Below are 25796 nucleotides of genomic sequence, written 5' to 3' on the forward strand. Positions count from 1 at the left end.
ACATATTTTCTCTGCCAGAGAACTGGCACATGCTAGTATTAGTATTCCTAACACCAATGGCTTCTCTTTCCTTGCCATCATATTGCTTTCATTGACTTTTCAATAGAAAATGCTTGCTTCTAGGAAAAAATAAAAACATCCTTAGAATTATCTTACCTTAAATATAGCATTCCAGGCAGATGAGACTTTGAACTAATTTATGTTAATATTTATGAGGGCCCGTGGTGGCACAGTGAGTTAAACCACTGAGCTGCTGAACTTGCTGACCGAAAGGTTGGCAGTTCGATTCTGGAGAGTGGGGTGAGCTCTTGCTGTTAGGCTCAGCGTCTGCCAACCTAGCAATTTGAAAACATGCAAATATGAGTAGATCAATAGGTACCGCTTTGGTGGGAAGGTAACGGCGCTCCATGCAGTCATTCTGGCCACATGCCTTTGAGATGTCTATGGACAATGCTAGCTCTTCGGCGTAGAAATGGAGATGAGCACCACCCCCAGAGTTGGACATAACTAGACTTAATGTCAGGGAAAACCTTTACCCTTAATTATGAGGGTTTCCTATCTTCTCCTTCCCTCTGTAAGATATTGCCTTCATTCAAATCTTGTTATGGGGGTTGGGACACCCCATGAAGAAAGATGGCATCTAGCACTGGAGACTGTAACATTGTGGGGGCTTAAATACAAGTGCTTTTTACTTGAAGAAGAGAACCTTAGGATAAAACCTTTTAAAAGTTTTCAAAGAATGTGTTGAAAGGTACTGGCCATGGAATACAACAGAAATGAGTACCAAGCAAAGTGGCAAGTTCTCATATTGTCTTCAGAAAGATACACATGTGCAAATTATGCTTCCATGTAGCCATTTCTGACATTGAAGAACCACAAATTAGATGTTAGGTGTCATAAAATTAGGCAAAGCCACCTTTTCTAATTTATCCAGCCAGTCTGCTTCTTCCTACATTAGTTTCCCCATCCAAATAGCATAAAGTTTGACGATATTCTCCCTCCCTTGACACCAGGCTGATGAGAAAAATCTCCCCTTTGTGGAGTCAGCTAATAAAAGTATACATTTTATGAATGTCACATTGTATGCGCTGGCAACTCCATCTGTTCTTCTTGTTAGCTTCTGTACATTAAATGCTTAATCCTTGCAGATACAGCCTAGAACTATGTCCATGCTGACTGCATGTGTGTACAAGCTGCTGTCGCTTACTGGGCTCATGCCAGTAACTAACAACATTACATATAAATGAATAAAGAACTGGCTGTACTCACAAAAATCTTCAAGCTAGCTGGAATAATAATTAAGACACAATTCCTAATGTGTCAGGCTACTGTCATGTTTGAAAGCAGGGGTAGACAGGTGGGGTGGTTTTGAGGGCCAATTTTCTGCTCCTAGATTTGTGGGGGAAGATAACAAGAAATGAAAAAGGGTAAACATCAAAGACCTTGAAATGATGAGTTATTGGGTATTTTGTTTGTGATGCAGTGCAAGGAAGGACCCTGTTACCAGTGTTGTGATGCGAAGGAGGGTCCTGATTTCAGTTGCTGTAATAGGAATCTTACTTTTGGGGGGTAGGGGTGTCTGGTTATTTGTTTCTTTCTGCATAACAATTGCCATGGCAGTGGGGTTGGACCGGATACCCTTTGTGGTCTCTTTCAACTCCAGCTAATAGTGATAATTAAATTTAATGCGAAAAAGTGCCATCTTAAAAGTGTTGTGAATGAAGGAGCTGAGTGGAATAAATAAAATGGGCTATCCCTATTTCTTAGACAAGGCTTGTGCAACCTGTGGCTCATGGTGCCTATGAATGGGCCCAGTACAAAATCGTATGCTTACTTAAAACATGAAGAGATTGTGGGGGTTTTTTTGTAACTCAATTGTGTAGTTTTAGATCATGAACTTTGTAGACACAGAATGGAATAGAATAATCTGAGTCTTAAATTTACAAAGATTGGAGGTTATCCATAATTTGTATTATAATTGCAAAAAGTTCAGCCAGAAGATCTGATCAATGCTTTTTAAAGACCCTCTGAATAGGGTGGTGCATAATTAGGATTATTGTGCAAGGGTGGGTATCACAAAAATTATGCACTGGCACTTTTTCCTTTCTTTCTTTTTTTCTTTCTTTCTTTCTTTCTTTTTGCTCATCGAGTATTGTTACTATTAGCATATTTTATGTGTGGCTCAACAGTTTGAGATGCACTGTACGAGGAGCTAGCTGCTGTTTCAAGGAAAATGGCTTCTTACCCAGACATTAGGACAGTTTGTAGATCCTGATGCTTCTTTGCAGCAGTAGTTACTGATGAAAGTTTTGAGGGTAATGATGATAAACTGTTTCCGTATGAGGAATGGGACATCTTTGACCCTTCAAAAGTTTTAGACCTCAGCTGCCAAAACCTTTAGTTGTCATGGCCAGTTGTAAGGATTTCTAGGAGTAGTTGTGCAAATATCTGGAGATGCAAAGTTTCCCCAGGTTTCCCATATATTTTGATATGGCTCTAGCAGTTATTTAGGAGATTGCACTGTTTCATTAAATATAGGTTTTAATATCTATGCTACACTGAAGACTTTCTAAAGTCTGGCCAACATCCTCACAAGAACTCCAATGGAATGCTTATGCTTATTTTCACACACACACACACACACACATATGGGCACATAAAAACCATATTAGAGATTTCCTTAATTGAAAAAGCAGTTTACTTAATGTATGAGAGTTGCAGTTTGAGGAGCACAAGGCTAAAATCTCATTTGGATCAGTTTTCGAGATCCTGATCTTCATATACTAGGGTGAGCTGCGCTAAGTATTTCTTCCTCTGCAAGTATGGTGCTCCTTTAACTTCCAGTTTAAGTATAATGTGAATAGATTTAATTGCAGTAGCTTGGAAGTGCAAAGTTCTTAATTGTAGTAAACTTAACTGTCTTGATTTTAAATAATGTGCAGCTAAAGTCCTGCTGAATGCACTATAAAATTTATTTATTTATTTATTTATTTACAGTATTTATAGTCCACCCTTCTCACCCCGAAGGGTGAGATGTACGTTGTGATCAGGGCGGATCACAATGTACATATACACTGCAAATATTCAATGCCGTTTTTGACATACAAGACATACAAAGAGATAGAGGCCATTCAGCAGTTCTTCCATTTTGGATCCTCCTGGAGGTTGCTTGATTCGGTCACAAGGGGAGCTGTCGCTTTGTCCACTATGACTTCGAGCCTTTTTTGATCGTAGTATTGCCTTCTTGCTCTCCGGAATTTTTTTATGGTGTCATAAATTAGCCTCCCCACTTTAAGCGGTGCCTAATTTCTCTACTCACAGCTCACAGCTGTTTTCGAAGTGCTTAGGTCGACAGTGAGCTGGGCATTTTTTTAATAGCTATGTTTTTAACAGCTGTTTACAGTTGGGTGCTCAACCCTGACTCGGGCTTCGAACTTGCCACCTTTCGGTTGGCAGTGATTTATTGCAACTGATTAACCAGTTGTGCTACCAGGATGTATATATCTACAGTTTAGCATTCAGTGTATTTGTTAAAAAGGGCTAAAATGCAAATCTAATTTATTGGAGTTCAACTGTCCCCTGAAAGCAATATTTGTTACTGCAGAGCAGTATAAATAAGTGAACATATATTTAAATAACTATAGTTTTAGAAGAACTGAAAATAGGATACTTGACAAAAAGGTCTGCAATAGTGTTCTGAAAATAAAAATTACTCAAAAAAAATTAAGTGTTTCCTAGATGCAGAATTTTAAAATGTAAGGTTATATAGGGCAGGTTTTAATTACTGCTGTAGAAGGATGCTTTACTGTTACTGATAAATGTATTCATCTAATGTAAAGCACATCATGTTATGCAAAATACTGTTCAATAATATTTTAAAGAACAAGACACTGTATTTAATATGTACATAACTTTACTGTGATTATAGCTTTTCACTGCATTTAATAATATGCAAGAAGCAGTCCTAGTTAATGCTCTGCTTTAACCAGGTAAGATTTATATAGAAGTTGGGTAATATCAAACGGTTACTGATTTTAAAATGTACTTCTACCCTCTGTACTGTAATGAAAAAGGAAAAAAAATTAAGTATACTGTATTTGTACAAAAATCTGCTTCAAATATGTCAAGTACCAGAGTAGTAATATGAACATGGGAAATTAGGATATACTGGACAAAATGTATTGAAATGAAGCAATAGAAACATATTCCCAACCTAAGCATTGGTAGTTTCTTATTTCCCACAGATTTTCTCTTTTATTTGTAAGTTCTCTGCATTTTTTATTATTGTTGTGTATACAGTGGCACAGAACCCTTCCAAAAATGAAGTTTCAAATGGAAAGGAGGTCACTATTAATACCCATTATCACCAGAATGACACTAATACAAAGTTTGAAGAGACACTTTCTACAAAATCTCAGAATGACTTCAGGAAAAAAGATAGAAAGAAAAAAATCTGCAGCACTAAAAAGGACTCGCAGGTTGTGGACTATGAATCTGCCTCGGAAGCTGGTAGCTCCCTTGACGAAGACTACAGCAGCGGGGATGAAATGATGGAAGATGGTTACAGAACGAAAATCCTTAGCTTTCTACAAAAGGCTTCCCTTAGTGAACTCACTTTGATCCCACAGTGTTCTCAGAAAAAGGCTCAGAGAATAATAGAAGTCCGTCCCTTTAACAGTTGGGAAGCTCTGGTAAGTCTGCCTTCATTTTTTTCTTTCAAATATCCACAGTATGTAATGCAGTCAAAGATGCCTTAAATCCAAGAAGACACAGATGGGTGGCCTTTTCCTGATTAGGCTAAAGCACTATGCTTGTTCTAAGCCAATAGCATTTCAAATAGTGTCAGATGACCTAATTTTGAATGAATTAAGGGGTGATTTTCCTGAAAAACACAAGCTGATTGGCTGGCAATACTGTCACTCACTCTTGAGCACTTGAAACTTGGTTCATTTCACAGCAGGAGAAGAATTTAGCTCTCATTTAGAGAGCAGTTGTTTGCAAGCCTGTTATGATCTGCTGTAGCCGAGAAACCATGAACAAGGCAAGAATGTGGCAGAATTTTTACTTCAGCTGCTTCAAAGATTCAGTAGCTCACATCCAGGGTGGCTCCATGATTGAAAACCCCAGGATGGATTGTTTTAAAAGCTTATCTTTTTCAGGGAATTATTTTTTTAACATTAGTATTATCTTGTTGCTGATTCCCATCTGAATCATATTGGGCTGTGTTTTTTAACTTTGGTTTTGGGAACTAAGTAACATGGCAATTTCACGAAGAGCTGTAAGATTTTATTTTTAAAAGCAAAGATGGAAAGAAGAAAATTGGTGAGTACTTGGTACACTGTATCAAACTCTGGTACTGTTTTTTCAGGTTTCCCCCCTGTTATTATGTATTTCAGGCTAGGTATATTCCAGTAAAGTGAACAGCCTCTAGCATGACTTTGCAAATTAATATGTAGTTCTTTGAAGCAAAAGTTATGGGATTTCAGTATGCCTGACTGCATAATTTTTACTCATTTTGTTTTTAGAAAAATAGAAGAAAATGGACCTTTAGCCTAATTAGTTGATATGCTGATAATTTTTTTCCCTTCAAGTAGCATTTTGTGGGGAAGGGATGCTTAAAGTACTGTGGTTTTTTTGTATGTAATTTGTTTTTAAAAGTTGTTTTAAAGAAAACTTTTTAAATGTACTGAGGTGTATCGAGTATTTGATTTTGCGAGGCCCTAAGATAACTTGGTTGAGTTTTTGAATTAAAAGGAAATAGAATACCCATATATATATCTTAAAAAGCATACGTGAATGATGTGGAAGCACAGCTTTGCAGAGACATTTCTCCAGAGACTGTTTTGCCTGCAGCCTTTCACTTTGAATGGAACATCTGTCCCTTTGGAAAACGTGTTGAGTTTTGCCTAAACGGATTATTTTCAAAAGTTACTGCTATAAGGCTGCTGTTCTTTGAAATAGTTCCGTAGGATTAAGTTGTGTGGGCCTGCTTAGATTCAAAATCCCTTTTATAAAAGGTGCTTTTGTCAGCAGGCAGAGATCTACAAAATTGCTGTAGCTACATGTCTGAAGAATTTTTAAAATGCTTGGAAGTTCAAAAAGGAGTAACTTTTACATGTTTTTAAGGGAGACCATACTGAAATACAGCACGAGGATTACTTTGTTCTTTTCTTATGTTTAGCTATTACATTAAATATTTCTTAAATACTTGTAGATCGCCTTTCTGACCAGTTGGGTTTAATAACAGAAAACTATGTCATAGAAAAAGAAGCTGGGGTATTCTTCACAACAAAGTTGTGAAGAACCATTTAAATCATATCAGACAAGCATAATGAAGAGTGGATCAGGGAGATCTAAATATGTAAAAGCTGCTCCTCAAATTATGAAAACTACCCCTTATCTAAGAAACAGCATTCTCTGTATCTTCTATATGGAGAAATAGGCTGATTTAGATTCAAATTTAATCAATAATTGTATTCTTGAAGCATGTATGCATTTAATACCTGTGCATGATAGACTGTCCAGTTAGTCAGGGATTTCAGGAATTGGAAGAAGCATTTCCTAACCAGAGAAGTGCTGAAGTTGTATATTTATAATATAGCTTCAGATACCTTATTATTGTTAATTGTCTATGCACATTAAAAGCCAGCATGCTTAAGTCCAAGTAAAAAAGCCATTGTGTTGTCGAATTTTAGTTATCATGGCCGGAATTAAGCAACAGAATATTGGTGTCACATATCCCGTTGCCTGCTTTCATCTACAGCTGGATCATCTGGTTTTTTAATTTATTTTATTGCAATCCCTGAAGTTGCAGAACCACCTTTAAAGGTAGCTCAATGTAGTGTGTAATACAGTAATCTAGACAAGACAGACCAGTGATCTGGTTTTATATAAGAAAACTTCCAATATTCATAACTAAAGCTCTTGTAGTTGTTGACTTAAACTTACGTCAGTTTTAAGACTGTGGGACTCTTTAACAAGTTTAATGTGAACTGGATTGCAACCGAGTCTCCAGGGGAAATAGGGAAGAATATAAATAAAGTAGTATTATTATTATTATTATTATTATTATTATTATTATTATTGGACTTAACAAATGGAATCATGGTGCTCATCTCCATTTCCAAGCTGAAGAGGCGGCAATGCCATGCGGCCAGCATAACTGCATGGAATGCCATTACTTTACCACTGAAGTGGTATCTATTGATGTACTCACATTTGCATGTTTTCAAACTGCTAGGTTGGTAGGAGCTGGGGCCTAACAGCGGGAACTCACCCCGCTTTACCGGATTCAAACTGCCAACCTTTTGGTCAGCAAGTTCAGCAGCTCAGTGGTTTAACCTGCTATGCCGTCTTATGTAGCCTTATTAAAAAATATCATGGTGGTGTAAAGAGAAACCCAGCTGCATCCTTAGTGGTTCAGTGTTGTGTAAATTGACAAATATTTTGTGAATGTTTAAACATACTTTCAACAAGGTGTCACTTAAACTTGTAATCATCACTTCAAAGTGTTTTTTTAGATGCTTTCTAGGATTACTTTCTGTGTCGTGCTACTCAATACTGGATTTTTCTCATATAAATCCATCATTCAACCATTTAAAAGATTAAATTGTATTAATCCTATTTATGGTGTATTGGTGTATTGGTGTGTGTGTGTGTGTGTGTGTTTGTGTGTGTGTTTGATCGGGAAATAACTTATGGCCAAATAAGAAAGGATCACTATTTTTAAAAAGATGCTCTGAATTTGTAAGCACAAGACAGAAAAGCTATTGCACTTGATCTCTCTTTCTTTTAAGCACCATATGGTGTTTACTCCTGAACACCCATTTCTCTTTGAATCACCTGTAGATGGGCAATCACAAGCCACTAGATTTCATGCTCCATCTCCGGCCTCTTCTACACTGCCATATAATTCTGATTATCAAAGGAGATAATCCACATTATCTGCTTTGAACTAGATTATATGATTCTACACTGCCTTATAATCCAGTTCAAAGCAGTTAATCTGGATGCTATATGGCAGTGTAGAAGGGGGCTCTTTTGAAGCACCTTCCATCCATAACCAGAGTTTTGTCAGCTCATTAATCATGATTAATGCTAACCAGGGTTCACTTTTTAAACTGGTTTTGGAGCAAGTATTGGCTCATGTAACCTGCTTTAAAAAGTGTATATTGCAGTTGTACTTTTGAGGCCATCGGAGGAGTGTGAGATGTAAAGTTGAATTAAATGTTATTTTCTTTTTTCTGTACATACAAGCTCAGATTTTCTGAGCAACTACTATCTCATACCAGCATTTGGTAATGCAGTTACATAGGTAGAATTATTGGTAAAATCGAGTGTTGTACTATGAGTGGGAACACTTCTGAATGCCCCAGAAGTATAATTGCCCCCTTGGAAATAAAAAAGAATAAAATGTGGAAAGACTTCTCTCACAGCCCATTGCCAGTTGTGTTGACTTTTTTTGCAGGGAATTTTTGGCACAGATCATATTTGTATGACCCATGTCATTTTGACAGTCTGTAATGGCTCAGTCTACTACATTCAGATGTACTTTAGATCAAACCAGATTCTTAATTCAAAAGGAGTACAGTGGGACCTTGACTTAAGAGTGTTCCAACTTAAGAGCAGTTTGAGTTAAAAGCTAGTGCCAGAGGGAGTGCCAGTATCAGAGGGAGCTATAGTGCCAGAGAAAGCTCTAGCGCCAGAGTACAAGGCTTTAGGGCTCCAAGGAAGCCGCCTCTATGCCTCGTGCTCTTACCCATTTCAGGAAATTATTTTCTGTTCTTGTTCACTTTAGGAGATTGCTGTCTGCTTTGCTCTTGTCCGCTTTGAGGAACTTTGGGTTAGTTGATTTTGTGTGATTTTTATTCCTGGTATGTTCGGCTTCATAAAGAGAGAGAGCAAGAGAGGGAGGGAGACTGGAATGAATACAGTATGAAGAAAATGATTCTTCTGCCTCTTTGCTTTGTGCCACAACTTTGTACTTCTACCTTTTAAAAGTTGATCTTTCTTTGTTTATTGTTGCATGTGAATGTGCATGTTTTCCCTTGCTGTTACGCTGGCCAACACACATTTTGTTTCTTCAAATTTGTTTCCTTGCCACAACTTTGTACTTCTTCCTTTTTAAAGCTTCCTTTTTTATTGTTCCATCTGAATGTGCATTTGTACATAATTTGTTATAAAGTATATTTTCTTGTTTTAAAACATCTAATAAACAATGGGGGAATGCTTTGAGATGAGAACAATTTGAGTTAAAAACTCAGTCATGGAAATAATCAGATTATTAAGTCAAGGTATTATTGAGATGTTGCTTTTTAACTTGAGCAGTTTCTTTTTTTCTTTTTTGTCAAACTGAATTTGAAGAGAGCATTAGTCATCAAGCTACATCTTGGCAAGGCAAAAGATAGCAGAAAGGGTCCCCCTGGGGAGATAGGACGAGATAAAAATAAAGTTTTATTATTGTAAAGGGCCATTGACTTTCATATTATGCATGAGATTAACTTCTGTAGAAAGAGAATAATAGATGCAGTGTCTGATTTTCTTTAATGGTCACAACAAGGCTCTCACAACTTCAGGATTAGGAAAATATCAGCTTATTATGCATTCTCTTTCTCATATCCTTGAGTCACTTCCTTGTTTCGACAAGCATGGAGGGTGGTTCTCTGGTGCTAGAGGCAATCTTGGAATATCAGCCAGATCTTTGACAAGAATTGTCCTGGCTATTATAACTTTGAAAGGGTACCCTCCCTTCTATATGGGGGGGGGGGGGGGTGTAGTAAAATTGAAGTCTTTAGCTTTCTTTGACAGTGATAGTTTAACATACAGCAGATTTTATCCACAGTAGCCCACCATGGCAAGCTAGGGCCATACATCCTCTAAAATCCCTGCCAAGACTATGTGATTGTTCAGTGGTTTTAATTTTATTTGTTTTTGGAGGAGTGTGTGTGTTTATTGTGTGAATAATATTTTCTTTGTTGTCTGCAGTTTAGACCTAAAAAATAGATACAAAGCACAGACCAAAAGTTGCAAATCTACTGGAATGTGCCATGTCCTCAATTCTGTATTTATAGTGCCCTCTATTGTTGAAATAGGGATTTTCCTTTTTTGTACAGTGAACTAAATGTGATAGCTAAAAACAAAATTAGTGTTGAAAAATGTAGCATTTTCAGCTAAGGGTAATAATGCACAATCAATTCCTTTTTCACATTAATTTCCACAGATTTGTATTCTGCATTATATATAGATCATGTGCTTAGTCTACTTGAATTTTCATAAGGAGTTAGTACCTGATCCAGTTGGTTTGGAAAGAGTAAGTAGTCTAGAGTGCTTAGTAGTCTGAGCTATTAATATAGTTTCTTCAAGCTGGGGATGTGAGAGAATCCCCCCACAAGGATGGTAAAGCATAAAAAAATCGGAGCATCCCCTGGGCTACATCCTAGCAGACGGCCAATTCTCTCACACCAGAAGCGACTTGAGGTTTCTCAAGTCACTCCTGACACTGGAAAAAAAAGCTGGTTTTGATTTAGTTTTGATTCCGTACTGGTGGCTAATATTTTTCTTTCTTTCTCCTTTAAGTTCACAAAAATGTGTAGGACCAACGGCTTGTCAGAAGATATTATATGGAACTGCAAGACATTATTAAGAGAAAGGGATGTTGTTTTAAAACTAATGAATAAATGTGAAGAGATCTCAAATAAACTGAACAAACAAGTGACAAGAATCACTGGAAAGGAGGGAGGTGGATGGAATATTGAGCAGCCTTCCATTCTGAATCAAAGGTTGGTACAATTTCTCTTTATTGCTGAAAGTGTGCACAATACAGATTCATAGAAAGCAGTCTTCAAAAATTAAATAGAGACTGGGTTTTAAAAGTGGGCGGCAGCCAGAAGCTTACTTGAGTCTGTGCATCCAGTCTTAAAGGCTTACATGGAGTTATATTTCTCTTTTTCTTGTAAATGGTTGTCTGTATTGAATATTATTTTTTAAAAATACACAATGTGACTAGCTTTTCCAGAGACTTGCTATCATTTCATAAGTTGCTGATCATCCATTTGGAGTTTCCATGAGAACTTAATGATGTCCTTTCTTTTATATGTTCAGCATGGAGCTTAAGCCATATCAGAAGATTGGTTTAAACTGGCTAGCACTTTTGCATAAACATTCACTGAATGGCATTTTAGCTGATGAAATGGTAAGTTGAAAATTCAGATATTAATTTAATTAGATAACTTTCTATTATGCTCTTTTGCACTTTACATTTTCCAACCTTGCAACCAAAAATAGCTCACATAACAAAGTTAAACAGTGAAATGTTGGTTTCTAATCACAATCTGAAATAGTGATTACATTCTGTTTTATATTTGCTCCACTTTTCACATAGGGCTTAGGAAAAACCATCCAAGCAATTGCATTTCTGGCATATCTTTATGAAAAAGATGATACAGGTCCACATTTGATTGTAGTGCCAGCATCAACAATAGGTAAGATATGTCATAAGTAGTTTTTAAGACAGCAGTTAAATAGAAGTTACATAGGAATGAGCTTAGCTGAACTGACTATCACATAACTTTCAAGTAAGTAAAGTAAAGATAAAGGTTTCTCCTGACATTAAGTCTAGTCGTGTCCAACTCTGAGGGGTGGTGCCAATCTCTTTCAAGTAAACTTCCATAGAATTTGCTTCATGTGCTCTGATTTTTTTTTTAAAAAAAAACTACATGCCTATGCAGGAATGTCGATTTCATTGTTTCACTTTGTACAGTATCATGTTTATCAGCAATGCTGTTGTCATGATGGTATAAATGATTTACATGTATAACTTTATAATGTTTTATTTTTAAAAAATACATGTATTATTCTTTGCCCAAGGAATTTAGAGTAGCATATATGGGATTACGCTTTAGCAGGAGAATCTTACTCATTTCTTTACAACAGTGGTTCCCAACCTGTGGTCTGTAGACCACCAGTGGTCCACAAGAACTAAAATATGGTCCGCTGCCTCACCGTTACTACACAATTGCAATGAGAGCAACTGGTCTCGCAAAACCCTGTTAAAGTGCCGAGGCTTATTAGATATGGTTTTCCTTGGGCGAGCAGATGGCAAGTACTGGATTGCATATGTTCTGTATCAGAAACTAGAGCTGATGTGGTCTGTCCAATGCAATTTTCTTAATCAGCACCCTAAATAACCAAACCAAACCTAAAGTTGACCAAAAACTGATTCATATTCCTTTTGGTACTAATGTTGGAGAGTGGTCCCTGGTCAAAGTGGTCACTGGTCAAGTGGTCCCTAGTCACAAAAAGGTTGGAAACTACTGCTTTAGAGAAACACAATTGATTTCAATGGATTTCTCAGATACATGCGACACAAGTTCAGCTGAGAGATGTGAACAGACTGAAGGATGCCAAATGAATTTCATGGCTAACCATGATGATCCTTTCAATCTATCTTCATATTACAGATTTATTAAAACAGTTTTAGAATTGTATATTAATGTGGGGACTCATGTTGATCTGAATGTGCAATTGTAAATACCTTCACAGTAATTACTCAGACCTTCTTTTAAAAACTAGATAACTGGATAAGAGAAGTTAACCTGTGGTGTCCTGAACTTCAAGTCTTATTTTATTATGGTAAGAAATTCTGTTTAAAATAAAATGTAAGTTGATACACAAACCTTTGAATCGATTTATTTACCAAGACGGCATATAAGAAAAGCAACATATATGCCCGAAATGCTTCTACTGGTGTCGCATAAGAGCATTATCATGTGCAGTCAAATTATTTGTTTAGGGTTTTCTAGAACTGCAATGAGAAATATTTTTCCCTTCTAGGATCTCAGGATGACAGGAGGCATCTGAGAATGGATATCCATAATAAAGCGGTAGATTTCAATGTGATCATAACAACGTAAGCATATAAGGAAATTTTAGCTATTTCTTTTCTCCCCAGAAGGCATTTTGCTCTATCATATCTTCCCACTTCATCATGAAGGTGGATCTGATCCAGACATTCCATGTAAAGTCCAGGTTGTTACTATACAAAGAAGGAGGCGCATTGTGTATTGTCTGGAATTATAGGAAGGAGGTTAAATTCTAGTAGAATTCCCACTGAGGCATTTATTTCCTTCTTCTATGCAATGAATGTCACAGTGTGGAAAATAGTTAGCGTTAAAGGATAGATATAACCATTTGCTCGTGGTGGTGCATGCTGCAGAGTTCCTATGTGTTGTTTTGGCTCATGAAAAGCCTAATAATTGGTGCTCCAGGATGGCATGAAAAGTGAACTTGGAACCAAAATGTCAATTGCATGAGGGTTATCCAGAAAGTAAGGTTACAAGGCATGTAGCTCTCGCAGGGAATTTTCACGGGGGAAGTTGGTATCTCTTCCGTGTAGCGGGAAGCCAACGGAAGCGAACGAGCACTGCTAGTTGTCAGTAGCTCATCTACTGCCGTTGTGGTGAAGGTTAGAGATGGGCGTCCTCATTCCGTTTCCCTCCAAGTGCCAAGTTCATGCTATAATATGCTACCTAAATGCTAAGGGTATGAACGCCGCTGCAATTCATTGCGAAATTGTTCCCTTTATGGAGAGGATGTAATATCAAGACAGCTTGTGACAAAATGGGTATGGAATATATTGTGAGACCATGAAGAAACTTCGCAGAGCCATCCAAAACAAACATTGTGGGATGCTGATGGTGGGAGTCTGTCTCCTTCATGACAATGCACGTCCGCACACCGCTCATGAAAAACAAGAGTTGCTGACTTCATTTGGTTGGGGTGTTTTAAGCCACCCCTCTCACAGCCCCGATCTCGCACACAGTGACTCTCATCTGTTCACTAAATTGAAGGAACACCTTGGTGGAAAACACTTTCCCAACAACAATGAGGTTAAAATCGGAGTGACAAACTGACTGAAAATGGCAGAAGGAAACTCCTTTGATACAGCCATTAAAAACCCGTCCCACAGTTAAGTAGCTGTTATGTGTAAATGAGTGTTAGCTGCAAGACATTAAGATTAAAAGTGCATCTTTTTATCTGCCTTTCTAGATTTTATGACTGTCAAAAGGTAATTTATTTTTACAGAAGAAGAAATATGTTATTGTTTGTTCTCTTGATAGGTATAATTGTGCAATTAGCAGTTCAGATGATCGGAGCCTGTTCCGACGAATGAAGCTAAACTATGCAATCTTTGATGAAGGTCACATGTTAAAAAACATGGGTTCTATACGCTATCAGCATCTGATGACTATCAATGTAAGACTTTGATTTGTCCTTACTTAGGGCATTTTTAAAATGTTCAAGAATAAATTATGATTCTGTCAAAAGAAAATTATTTTCATATGCCATACTTATAGGAATAATTCATTTTATTTTTAACCTGCCCTCTCTCCCCAGAGGGCGCTTTCCAAAGGCAAAAAAATGGCAAACATTTAATGTCATATGCAGTAACACAAAGGACATTAATGCAAACTATTAAAAATAAACAAATCAAACACCATTAACTGAATCAAATCAATCAGTCTTGTACTTAAATAAATTACAGTAACAAGGTAGCATTTAGTATTGAGTAAGCATACTCAGGATTATAATTTAATCCAGATACACCAGTATTTGTTTCTCAAATTCTAAAAACAATTAAAATTGGCATTAAATTGTTCCCTTGGATTGAAGTTTAAATCTGTTCATTAAAAATTCTTTTGAAGGCCAAGAGAGAAGAAGCCTTTGCCCCGTAGTACCATAAGATTGTCGTTATTTGCTTTTTCACATATGGGATTCCTGTTTATAAAAAGCAGCTTTTACTCATAATAATAATAATTATAGCAACAACAACGACCATCTCAGCGAAGGGACTCAGGGCATCTTACATGTGGGACCAAGCCCAGAGACAACAACAAAGTTTACCAACTAAAACATAATGAAAAACATAATGAGCTATCACAATCCAATTAAACAATAAAAAACAACAGGGTGTAAAAATTATTAAATGTATAAGAAGTAAACCTCGATATCCAGGGACCAGAAATATAGGGGACATAATCAGAATTAATGAGAGCTGGGTATGAGAGTGTGCAAAAACATAGACTATAGGGCCAGGGCTTGGGGTAAAGTGCTGAGTATAATCTATCTGTCAATTAGGGCTAAGCACTCGTGAACAGGGGCTGAACCAAATGCACACTTGAACATCCAGGTTTTAAGGTCCTTGCAGAAGGTGGAGAGAGTAGGGGCTAGCCTAATCTCCCTGGGGAGGGAGTTCCAGAGCCATGGGACCATCACCAAGAAGACCCTCTCTCTTGTCCCCACCAACCTTGCTTGTGACGGTGGCAAAAGCAAGAGAAGGGCCTCCCCAGCAGATCTTAGTGTCCGCGCTGGTTCACGGGAAAATGTGGTCATGAAGATAGGCAGGGCCCAAACCATTTAGGGCTTTGTAGACCTGCACTTTGAATTGGGGAAACTTATCGTCAACCAATTCCTTGTTGCACAAGTGGCAGAATGTGAAACCACTCTTTTTACAATCAATTGCATGAGTCGTTTTGACATAGTGGGGAGTCTGTCTTTTATTTTCTGTGTTTGTGTACTACACACATCTAAATAACTTCTTGGCTATGCATTCAATAGATTGTAGAGAACTTTTTTGGATATTTAGCTATTATTGATCTGAATCTTTAGCAGATAAATGGCTGTAGATATGATAAAATGACCCAGAAGTTCAAATGTTGTAAACTTTAGTTTTCCTGTCGTAGTCCCTGTGAATTGTACATTTGGTATTCTTGCGCTTGCGCAGTGCAACTTCCGGAACCTTCTAGAAAGTAAAAGAAGCATCTTAGCCCCAGCTAGACCCGCCCCCCCTCCTCCCGAGTATATATACCCCAAAGGCGGGGCTAGCCAACAGTTCTCTTAATCCGCTTCGCGTGTGCATAGCCGGAGAGAACCTTCGAATTTCGATCTTTTCAAACTCCTGACTGATCTACAAACAATTTGACTTGGACTGATTTCGACTACTCTTCTGCTTAGCCCCTGGATTTGACGCTCGTTGGACTGATTAAGGTGCCCTGACCCCGGACCGGCCTCTGATTATTCTCAAGCCACAACCATGGCTACTACCACTTCTTTTAAAAAGTGCACGAAGTGCCCGAATATCCTGCCGGATACGGACGGGCACTCCCTTTGCCTCACCTGCTTGGGCGAGGCCCATCCGACCCAGGCGTGCTCTATCTGCTCCTCGTTCACTCCTCAAACGAGGAAGAACAGGGTCTCGAGGCTTCGAGCGGCCCTTTACGAAAGGGCCTTGCTGCCGCCTGTTACTCCGGGGCGAACGTTGGAGCGCCAGGACTTACCTTCACTGGCCGCGGCCGCGGCAAAGAAAAAGTCCAAAAGGCCCAAGTCTAAGGCCTCTCAAGATGGCGCCCATACCTCCCTCCAGGGAAGGAGCCCGCTGGAAAGAGCGGGAAGGCCCTTGGGCCCCGACCGCGAGCCTGTGCCGCTCCCGACTCCTGGCGGCCAAGCGGAGGACAGGCAACAGGCTCCGGCTCCCTTTGCGGCAGTCGCGACTTCGACCCTGCGAGTCGCGCATGCGCCGGTCCCGGAGCCGGCGTCCCAGGCACCTCCCACTTCTGCGCTGCCTCTCCTCTCGCCCCCGCCCATCACCCGGGCTCAGGAGCCGATGCCGCTCCCGATGAGGATGGAAGCCTCCCCGATGCCGACACCCTTACTGCTGCCCTCGATCCCGCAGCCGGAGGCTCTGACCAACCCTGCCTCCTCGGGTGTCGGGAGCACACTGGAGGGCTCCGCTGACGCCGCCATGGAGGCGGTTCCCCGGGGAGAGGAGGGGCCCGCCCCCGATACCGCTGACCCGATACCGGCGCTCCCTGCTCCTGCTTCGGGACCCTGGCCGCAACGCCAGCCTCATCGTCGGAGCAGGAGGCCAAGGAGATCCAGATCGCCCTCCCGGAGGAGCGAGAGATCGCGCCGCCGCCGCCGCCGCCGCTCGGCATCGAGGCGCACCCGCTCCTCCTCGTCATCATCTTCTTCTTCGTCCTCCTCATCGTCTTCCTCCGGGCGGTCGAGGCGCAGCAGACGGTCCAGGTCCGTGAGGACCTCGCGTTGGGGGCGCCCTCCCTTGGCTCCCTTGCCTTGCCCCGGGTTCTGGCAAATGGGACCCACGGGCCAAATGATCTTCGTGCAGGCTCCTTTGCAGGCTCCCCCCGCACCATCCGTGGCGATGCCTCCTGCGGGAACTATAACTGCTCCAGTGGTCCAGCCCTCGACATCGGCTGAAGGCCCTTCTACTTCCCACGCTGGCCAGGGTAGGGCTTCCTCTTATGGACCCTCGGCTACGCTGAACTCTAATGACATGAACTCATGTAATTCAGTGTCTGTGTTAAATAATATGACCTCGTGTGCTACGGCCCCTGTGCTGGCCTCTTCCCTCCCTCCTCCCCATGCGGGTGTTATTGAGACTGGCCCTATGGCCGTGAGTGCTTCTTTGTCACAGGGGGACGCAACCCCTATGCGGCCTGGGCAAGCTACCGCTGAAGGCGATACCTCGGGCTCGGAACAAGAGCCCCCGGATCCATCCCAACAAGGGGAGGGTGAAAGTGCCTCATTTATACATCCCGCTGACATCAATCGGTTCGCGGCACTGATAGATAAAATGATAAAGGCATTGGATATTCCTGCCCCGAAACCCCCCGAACATGTGGAGGATCCAATGTTCCCGTCCGAGGAACAGGTTATATCTCCTGCCTCCCCATTACCTGTCTTACCATACCTTTTGAAATTAGCTAAAGTAGCCGACATGTCGCCCTCCCTGGTTCCTGCCATCCCAAGAAGGTTAGACTCACTCTACAGAATTGACGTCTCCTCCGCAAAATGGGTTACGGCTCCACCTAAGCCGAACACGGTGGTGGCCGAAGTGGCGAAAACGAAACGCCCAAAAAATTCACTAACCGCCCATCCAGATAGAGAGGGCAAGAAAATAGATACCTTAGGGAAGAAGGCGCATTCCGCCGCCGGGCTATTCACCCGGATGGCGCATTGTGCGACTTATGCCAGTGGCTACCAGACCTTCCTATGGGGAAAGATCTTGCCTTACATCGAGGCGCTACCAACTGACCAACAACGATTTCCTAAGGCGCTGCAAGCCGAAGGTCTTGCGGTGGCAAGGATGCAAAAAGACTTTGCGAAGCACATGGCCGAGGCCGCGGGCAACCTCTATTCCACCGCCACCTCTATGAGGAGGCATGCCTGGCTCCGTGCTTCCAACCTCTCCGAAGAAGGGAAGGCCCTAGCGGAGGACCTTCCCTTCCATGAGGACGGGTTGTTCAATCCCCAAACTGATGACAATCTAAAACAAAAGCAGGATGTGAGACAGGCCGCGGGCAAATTCGGCTACGCCTGGCAGCCTTACCCCCAGCAACGCCAGAGGTGGAACCCAACCTCCTCTGGCTTCCGCAGAAACTACGGGAACTCTTATGGGGGCCCGTTTAGAAACAGGAATAATAACCCCTCTAGATTCCAGGGCGGGAGAAAGTCCCCCTACTTTACTAGGCCCCGCAATCAACCCTTCAACAACAAGGCAAAGAGCCAGGGTGGCCCTAAGAAGCGTCTTTGACGCGCTGCTTCCTGAGAATCATCCTGAACAGGTTGAGACGCCTCTGCCGGTTGCAGAGCGATTGGTTCCTGCCATACAAACCGGGCCGCTGGGGGTGCACCACTTTAAGGATAGATTGTTTCCTTTCTTCCAAGCCTGGTCAAGCATTACCACGGATAATTGGGTGCTTTCTATCATCGCTCAGGGTTACTCAATTGAGTTTATTGACCAGCCAAGGGTTGGACACATTCGGTGTACCCCACCTTCAGCTCCCCTGTTAGACGAAGTTAAAATGATGTTGAATAAGGGTGCGGTTTCACCCCTAAGTTCCTCGATGTTTCCATATTGTTTCTTTTCTCGTTACTTCTTGGTCAGCAAACGCGGAGGTGGGCTGCGTCCCATCCTCGACCTCAGGGGTCTAAATAAACATATCCGGCCTAAAAAATTCCGGATGGTGACACTTGCCTCCATCTTGCCTTTATTGTCCGAGGGTGTTTGGTTTGCCACCATAGACCTAAAAGATGCGTATTTTCACTTGTCAATTGCCCAACACCACCGCAGGTTTTTAGCCTTTATGGTAGGTAATGACGCCTACTGTTTTAATGTTCTCCCCTTTGGGTTGTCTGCAGCCCCCCGGGTTTTCACGAAATGCATGGCGGTGGTGGCGGCCTACCTACGCACAAGGGGCGTTACGGTGTACCCATACATTGACGACTGGTTGATCGTTTCGAGGTCGCGAGAGAAGCTTCAAACCCAATTATCTTGTGTTTTGTCCCTTCTCCAGTCGCTGGGCCTTGTGGTCAATCTCGAGAAGTCGTCCCTCTGCCCGTCGCAGCAAATCACATTCATCGGAGCCATGCTGGATTCCGTCTCTCAGAGGGTCTTCCTTCCACGGGACCGCTTCGTCAACCTGAGGGACCTTGTGCAGCAGACCATCCAGTCTCCCTTTGTGACAGCCAAACACCTCCAGATTCTACTGGGGCACATGGCCTCCACCACCTCCGTCACACCTTATGCCAGGCTGCGAATGCGACCCCTCCAGTCTTGGTTTATCTCAGTTTTCAACCCTATCACGGACAGCTCGTCCACACACCTCACATTGCCCTCCCCAGTTCGACAATCCCTCCGATGTTGGCAGGATGCCCTCTGGGTGTGTGCGGGCCTCCCCTTCCATCCTCCTCCTGCCACTGTGGTGCTCACTACGGATTCTTCTCTCATGGGTTGGGGAGCTCATACCCAAGGTCTCGTCGCTCAGGGCGTGTGGGTAGGAGAAGAGACCGCACTTCACATAAACGTCTTAGAACTCTTGGCGGTAGAGAGGGCCCTGATGTCTTTCGAGAGGGTCATACGAGGTCAGGTAGTACAGGTGCTCACCGACAACACCACGGTGATGTACTACCTGAACAAACAGGGCGGCACCCACTCTCTCCCACTGTTACATCTGACCATCCGAATCTGGGATTGGTGCCTCGCTCGGGGCGTGCACCTCCTGGTGACACATCTCCCTGGGGAACAAAACCTGCTAGCGGACGCACTCAGCAGGAGCCCATTGACCCACCACGAGTGGGCCCTCAACCAATGGGAGACTCTGAGACTCTTTCGAGCCTGGGGCATCCCGGAGGTGGACCTCTTTGCGACCCAATCCAACGCGAAATGCGCTCTGTTCTGCGCCCGAGCTCAGGCCTCGCCCGAGAGGGGGTGTCTGGGGGATGCCTTCCTGCTGGACTGGTCGAGCCGAACCTTTTACGCATTCCCTCCTTTTCCCCTCCTCCTGAGGGTAGTGGCCAAGATCCAAAGACAAGCCACTCGGTGCATTTTAGTGACCCCTTGGTGGCCCCGACAGCCGTGGTTCGCCCCCCTACACCAGATGGCGAGGGGCGTCTTCTTTCGCTTTCCGGCCAGAGTGGACCTCCTGACGTCCCAGGACGGCAGAGTCCTCTACCCAGAGGTCCACAAGCTGAAGCTTACGGCGTGGAGGATCGGTCCAACTCAGTAGTTCCCTTTGGGACGCTTTCCGCACCCGTGTTGGCGATCCTGGAGGCTGCTCACAGGAACTCCACGAAGCGGTCTTACGTTTACAAGTGGTCTAGGTTTAGCTCCTTTGCCCGCTCCAGAGACCTCGACCCCGCTAGGGCCCCTATTCCTGTTGTTCTGGATTTTTTAGCTCAGTTAGCGGAAGCGGGTTTATCCCATTCCTCTTTGAAATGTTATGTTGCTGCTATTTCGTGGTTTAGGCGAAAATCGGGTTTACAGTCATGTTTTGTTGATCCTTTGGTCAAAACTTTCCTTAGGGGATTTGCTAATGTTCGACCTTCGGTAGCTCCGATTACCCCGTCGTGGAGCTTGGAGGTCGTGTTATCCTGTTTGTCAAAGCCCCCGTTTGAACCCTTAGCTAAAGTTGACCTGTCTTTCTTGTCATGGAAAACTGCCTTTTTGATGGCGATAACGTCAGCAAGACGCTCTAGTGAATTGTGTGCCCTGCGGGTGGATCCCCCCTACCTCAGGTTTCACAGGGACAGGGCGGTTCTGCGAACGGACGTGGCTTTCCTGCCTAAGGTTGCTTCAAGATTTCACATGTCCCAGGAGTTGGTGTTACCAGGGTTCTTTCAAAACCCGTCCACTCCTACCGAACGTTCTTTGCACCTACTGGACGTTCGCAGGGCGTTGGCTTTCTACGTGGAAAGAACAGCCGCTATTAGGAAGACGACTAGATTGTTTATTAAATATCGGAAAGATACATTAGGCTTACCTTTGTCTTCCCAGAGGTTATCGTCTTGGATAGTCTCTACTATCCGGTTGGGTTACCGCATGGCTGGGAAAGACCTGCCTGTGCAAGTTAGGGGCCATTCCACAAGGGCTGTAGCAACATCGGTGGCCTTTATGAAGGGAGTGTCCTTAGAGGCCATTTGTCGGGCAGCAATTTGGTCATCTCCTTTGACGTTCGTGTCTCATTATAAGGTTGACGCGGCGTCGGAGAGAGATTTAGAGTTTGGTAGAGCGGTGCTATCCTCGGCGGTGGCATGATCCCGCCGGCCGTGCTGATAGCTCGTTAGTCTACCAAATGTACAATTCACAGGGACTACGACAGGAAATTATAAGTTGCTTACCTGTAACTGTAGTTTCCTGAGTAGTCACCTGTGAATTTGTACATACCCGCCCTTCCTCCCCTCGAGTATCATGCCACGCCTTCTAGCTGCTTTGCGGTTGAAGAGAACTGTTGGCTAGCCCCGCCTTTGGGGTATATATACTCGGGAGGAGGGGGGGCGGGTCTAGCTGGGGCTAAGATGCTTCTTTTACTTTCTAGAAGGTTCCGGAAGTTGCACTGCGCAAGCGCAAGAATACCAAATGTACAAATTCACAGGTGACTACTCAGGAAACTACAGTTACAGGTAAGCAACTTATAATTCTTACTTTCACCATCTTACAAAAAAAATTTTTTTTTCATGAGTCCTACTTAATCACAGTTATTTTTTTATTTTTTTTGGAAATAGGCAAAAAACCGTTTGCTGCTAACAGGAACTCCAGTGCAAAACAATCTTTTGGAACTGATGTCTCTCTTGAATTTTGTGATGCCGCACATGTTCAGTAGTAGCACCAGTGAAATTCGGAGGATATTCTCTTCTAAAACAGTAAGTATATTTCGAGTGTATTTTAACTGCTCATAAGCACAGATTGTTGGGTTTTTATATCTTATCCTAACAGACAATTAAAAGCCATGTTTCAGAGACATGTCCCTGTGTCTTTACCCTGACAGCTTCATAATTATCCCTTTTTAAAAATAATAATTAGTGGGTATAGTAATATCAATAATAATAATATAAATAATATATAATAATATAAACCAACATTTCTCCCTGCAGGGATTCAGGGTGGTTTACAAAAAGAACAAAAATGGCAAACATTCAATGCCAAAAAACAAATAAACAACAATCAAAGCAAAGAAGAAATCAAATAACTCAATATAAATAACAAACAAACTAAAGTCAAGGGTAAGACTAAGTAGACGTAATAAGTACAAGGAGTCAAACAAATTAAAACACATTAAAAGCACAATATAATATATTGTGTCAGCAGGCTAAGGAAGTATCCAATGTTGGGCAAGAATATGTATAAAAGATGAGCGTGTTAAAAATCAAATCCATACATCGCAGTATTTCATAGAGCAAAATATTTATACTTAGAAATCATGTCTATTTATCATAATATTACATTCACCAGAGCATTAATCGCATTACACTGGGATAAATACTATTTTAATTCAGGTTCATGTAGCTTGATTGCACTGTATATGTTTTTTGCTTTTGCTTTTTCTTATTAGAAGACCTCTGAGGAACACAGTGCATATGAAAAAGAGAGAATTGCACACGCCAAGCAGATAATCAAGCCTTTCATCTTGAGAAGAGTAAAGGAAGAGGTATGTTTTCATTTTAAATTACTAAAATTGCTACAGTGCGAAAAAATCAGATTGGTTCTTAAACAGAACTATTTTCCAAGCCAGTGTATATTATGACCCATGTCTAGTCCCCAAATTATTTAAAAGTTTGTTTTTGGCCCACCAGGTCCTCAAACAGCTACCTCCCAAAAAGGATATTGTGGAGTGGTGTGAAATGTCTGAGAAACAAGAAAAGCTATACCAAGACCTCTTCAGCTCCTTAAAGAAATCTATTGACAGTCACGGTAAGAATGTTGTAATTTTTCTCTCCAGCCTTCCCCCATTCCCATTTTGTTCTACAAAATAAGTTGCTGACCTCTGTTGAGTTTGCAGGAGTGTGTTGCCTTCAAATCTCCTGTCAACTTAGATGGATCCCATGAATTTCATGGAGTTTCCTTAAGCTTGGAATATACAGTGGTAGTTTTGCCTGTATCGTCCCCTGAAAGATTGCCTTAAGCACTTAGTATTTATTGCCAGGCTCTCAAAAAGGAGAAGGAGTGCCAACAAATTTTACTGCACACACTTGGAGGTAGTAGTATAATTTATAATTTGTCCATCCTTTTTTGTTTATAGAAAAAAATACAGAAATGGGAAATGTAATGATGCAGCTAAGAAAAATGGCCAACCATCCTCTCTTACATCGCCAGTATTATACATCTGAAAAACTTAAGGTGATGTCACAACTCATGCTCAAGGTAAGATGCTAGATTTAAATGCTACAGTGTTCTATTGGTGCCTTTTATGTCTGGGATTGAGCCAAACAGCAATCATTCATGCCTGTGTTTGGCATTAAGGAACAGTTTTGAGCAAGGCAAAAAAAAATAATAATCAGAGTATCTTTAGCAAAAGATTGGTGCAGTTGTAAACGTGTCACAAATTGTAGGAAGAAATAAATAAAGGGTGAAATGTTTTATGATCTATCATGAAAGGATGATAAATAGAAAGTGAATATGAGATTCATTGGTTGTGTCTAAAGCACAGTTCAGTGTAAAATGCAGGATCCACAACGAACATTCAGGTCTCCTTTTCTCTCTTCTTGCATATGATCAAGAGAGGTTTGGATATTTTAAAACTGATTAACACCATGTTGGAATTTAATGTTTCCCCATATCCATTGATTCCAAAAGACTCTCCTCTTCTACACCTTCACCATTTGCACAGTCCAATTTAAAATAGGGATAAGGCTTCGTATTGGCATTATGTCTGAAAAACAGTTATTGTGCTAATCCTGTGATCAACAGTTCATATGTGGTGTGATGGTTTTATAACTATATGCACAACTGTTAATGTATTTGTTTTTGAATGATCTCATTAATTCCTAAACAGCTCCCTCAATTTCTACCTGTTTGTTTTTAGGAACCTACGCACTGTGAAGCAAACCCTGACCTTATATATGAAGATATGTCTGTAATGACAGATTATGAATTGCATCTGCTTTGTAAACAATATGCAAATATCAATGACTTCAAACTTGAGATGGACCTTATTTTGGATTCTGGAAAATTTAGAACATTGATACACATTTTAACTGAGTTCAAAGAAAAGGTTGGTTTTACCTGTGTATCCTGGACATTTTGTAATGCTACATTTATAACATTTTGTAGTGTCATATTTGCAGTGTAATGAACTCAACTATCTCCTGTTCTGATTGCATAAAAGCCTGTAGAAACCATTAAGGGTGTCAGGCTTGGATATGGAAATCCTGGTTTCAAATCTCTGTGAAGTTTTTTAGGTGGCATTATAGGCATAATACTAACCATATCTAATGTGCCAGCATTTTTCATACTATTCTGAACTCTTTTTTCACTAGCCTCGCTATGTTGATTATTAACCCTGTTCATCATTCTGACTGGCATTCATTGCGTCTATGATAGTGTACCATCCTTAAATATGTAAACAGGTGGCTTCAGCTTCCTTGGAGAAAGGGTGGCATCATGTATCATAGAAATTGAAGGTGCAGATATTTAAAAAAATGTGCATTAGGTTCTTGAATATTCAAATCTGAAACAAAAAGGTTTGTGTTGTCGAAGGCTTTCATCGCTGGAATCACTGTGTTGCTGTGAGTTTTCTGGGCTGTGTGACCATGTTTCAGAAACATTCTCTTCTGTCGTTTTGCCCACATCTATGCAGGCATCCCCAGAGGTTGTGATAACTTCTGGAACATGGCCATACAGCCCGGAAAACACACAACAACCTACACAAAGGTTTGTTTACAAAATACCTTAGAGCTCCAACTGCAGAAACTGACAGAAACACTGTCTGCAGTATTGTACTTACATTCATGTATCTTTTTAGACTGTTTTAGACCAATAATATGATTACTCTTGGACCAGTGTCAATGTATTTTATCTATTTCACTTACCTACAGCTTAGTGTGGTCAAGTTTTGCTTTACTACTAGCGTAGTAGAGGTTTATTTAGTAGTGGACTGTCATCAGGCAAAGATGGGAATGAGATAGTCTTTTCTCTCTGCTTAATTTTTGAATGCGGACTTTCAGGTAACTCTGATTCAAGTCATATATGCATCAAACTGAAATAGATACTTGAAAAATATCTCCAGTTTTTTGTACTCCTGGTTCTCAGAAAGGATGTGGTTTTACTTATAAATCTGCTCTTTCCTCCTTTAGGGTAATAGAGTTGTCCTTTTTAGCCAGTTTACCATGATGCTGGATATCCTAGAAATTCTTCTGAAACATGAGCAGCATCGATACCTTAGGCTGGATGGAAAAACACAGATTGCTGACAGGTTGGTAAAACCACAGTGATAATACAAGAA

At 41.4% G+C, this 25796-nt stretch overlaps 1 protein-coding gene across 7 annotated transcripts in view; it reads left to right on the forward strand.

Annotated features, from left to right (window-relative positions):
- Positions 1 to 25796, forward strand: part of SMARCAD1 (SWI/SNF-related, matrix-associated actin-dependent regulator of chromatin, subfamily a, containing DEAD/H box 1) — a 53837-nt gene that overhangs the window by 22943 nt on the left and 5098 nt on the right. For 6 of the 7 annotated variants that reach the window (XM_067468590.1, XM_067468591.1, XM_067468594.1 and 3 more), the window contains 13 exons: positions 4300 to 4691; positions 10576 to 10778; positions 11101 to 11191; positions 11381 to 11480; positions 12571 to 12630; positions 12832 to 12907; positions 14118 to 14253; positions 22081 to 22218; positions 22908 to 23003; positions 23149 to 23266; positions 23595 to 23716; positions 24378 to 24566; positions 25648 to 25766. In XM_067468590.1, coding sequence (XP_067324691.1) covers positions 4300 to 4691; positions 10576 to 10778; positions 11101 to 11191; positions 11381 to 11480; positions 12571 to 12630; positions 12832 to 12907; positions 14118 to 14253; positions 22081 to 22218; positions 22908 to 23003; positions 23149 to 23266; positions 23595 to 23716; positions 24378 to 24566; positions 25648 to 25766 — 1840 coding nt within the window. Of the gene's footprint in view, positions 1 to 4299; positions 4692 to 4738; positions 5323 to 10575; positions 10779 to 11100; positions 11192 to 11380; positions 11481 to 12570; positions 12631 to 12831; positions 12908 to 14117; positions 14254 to 22080; positions 22219 to 22907; positions 23004 to 23148; positions 23267 to 23594; positions 23717 to 24377; positions 24567 to 25647; positions 25767 to 25796 lie in introns of those variants that run through there. The other variant, XM_060779230.2, reaches the window with a different exon arrangement.

The sequence above is a fragment of the Anolis sagrei genome, chromosome 5 (genome assembly GCF_037176765.1).
Source record: "Anolis sagrei isolate rAnoSag1 chromosome 5, rAnoSag1.mat, whole genome shotgun sequence".
Classification (NCBI taxonomy): Eukaryota; Metazoa; Chordata; class Lepidosauria; order Squamata; family Dactyloidae; genus Anolis; species Anolis sagrei.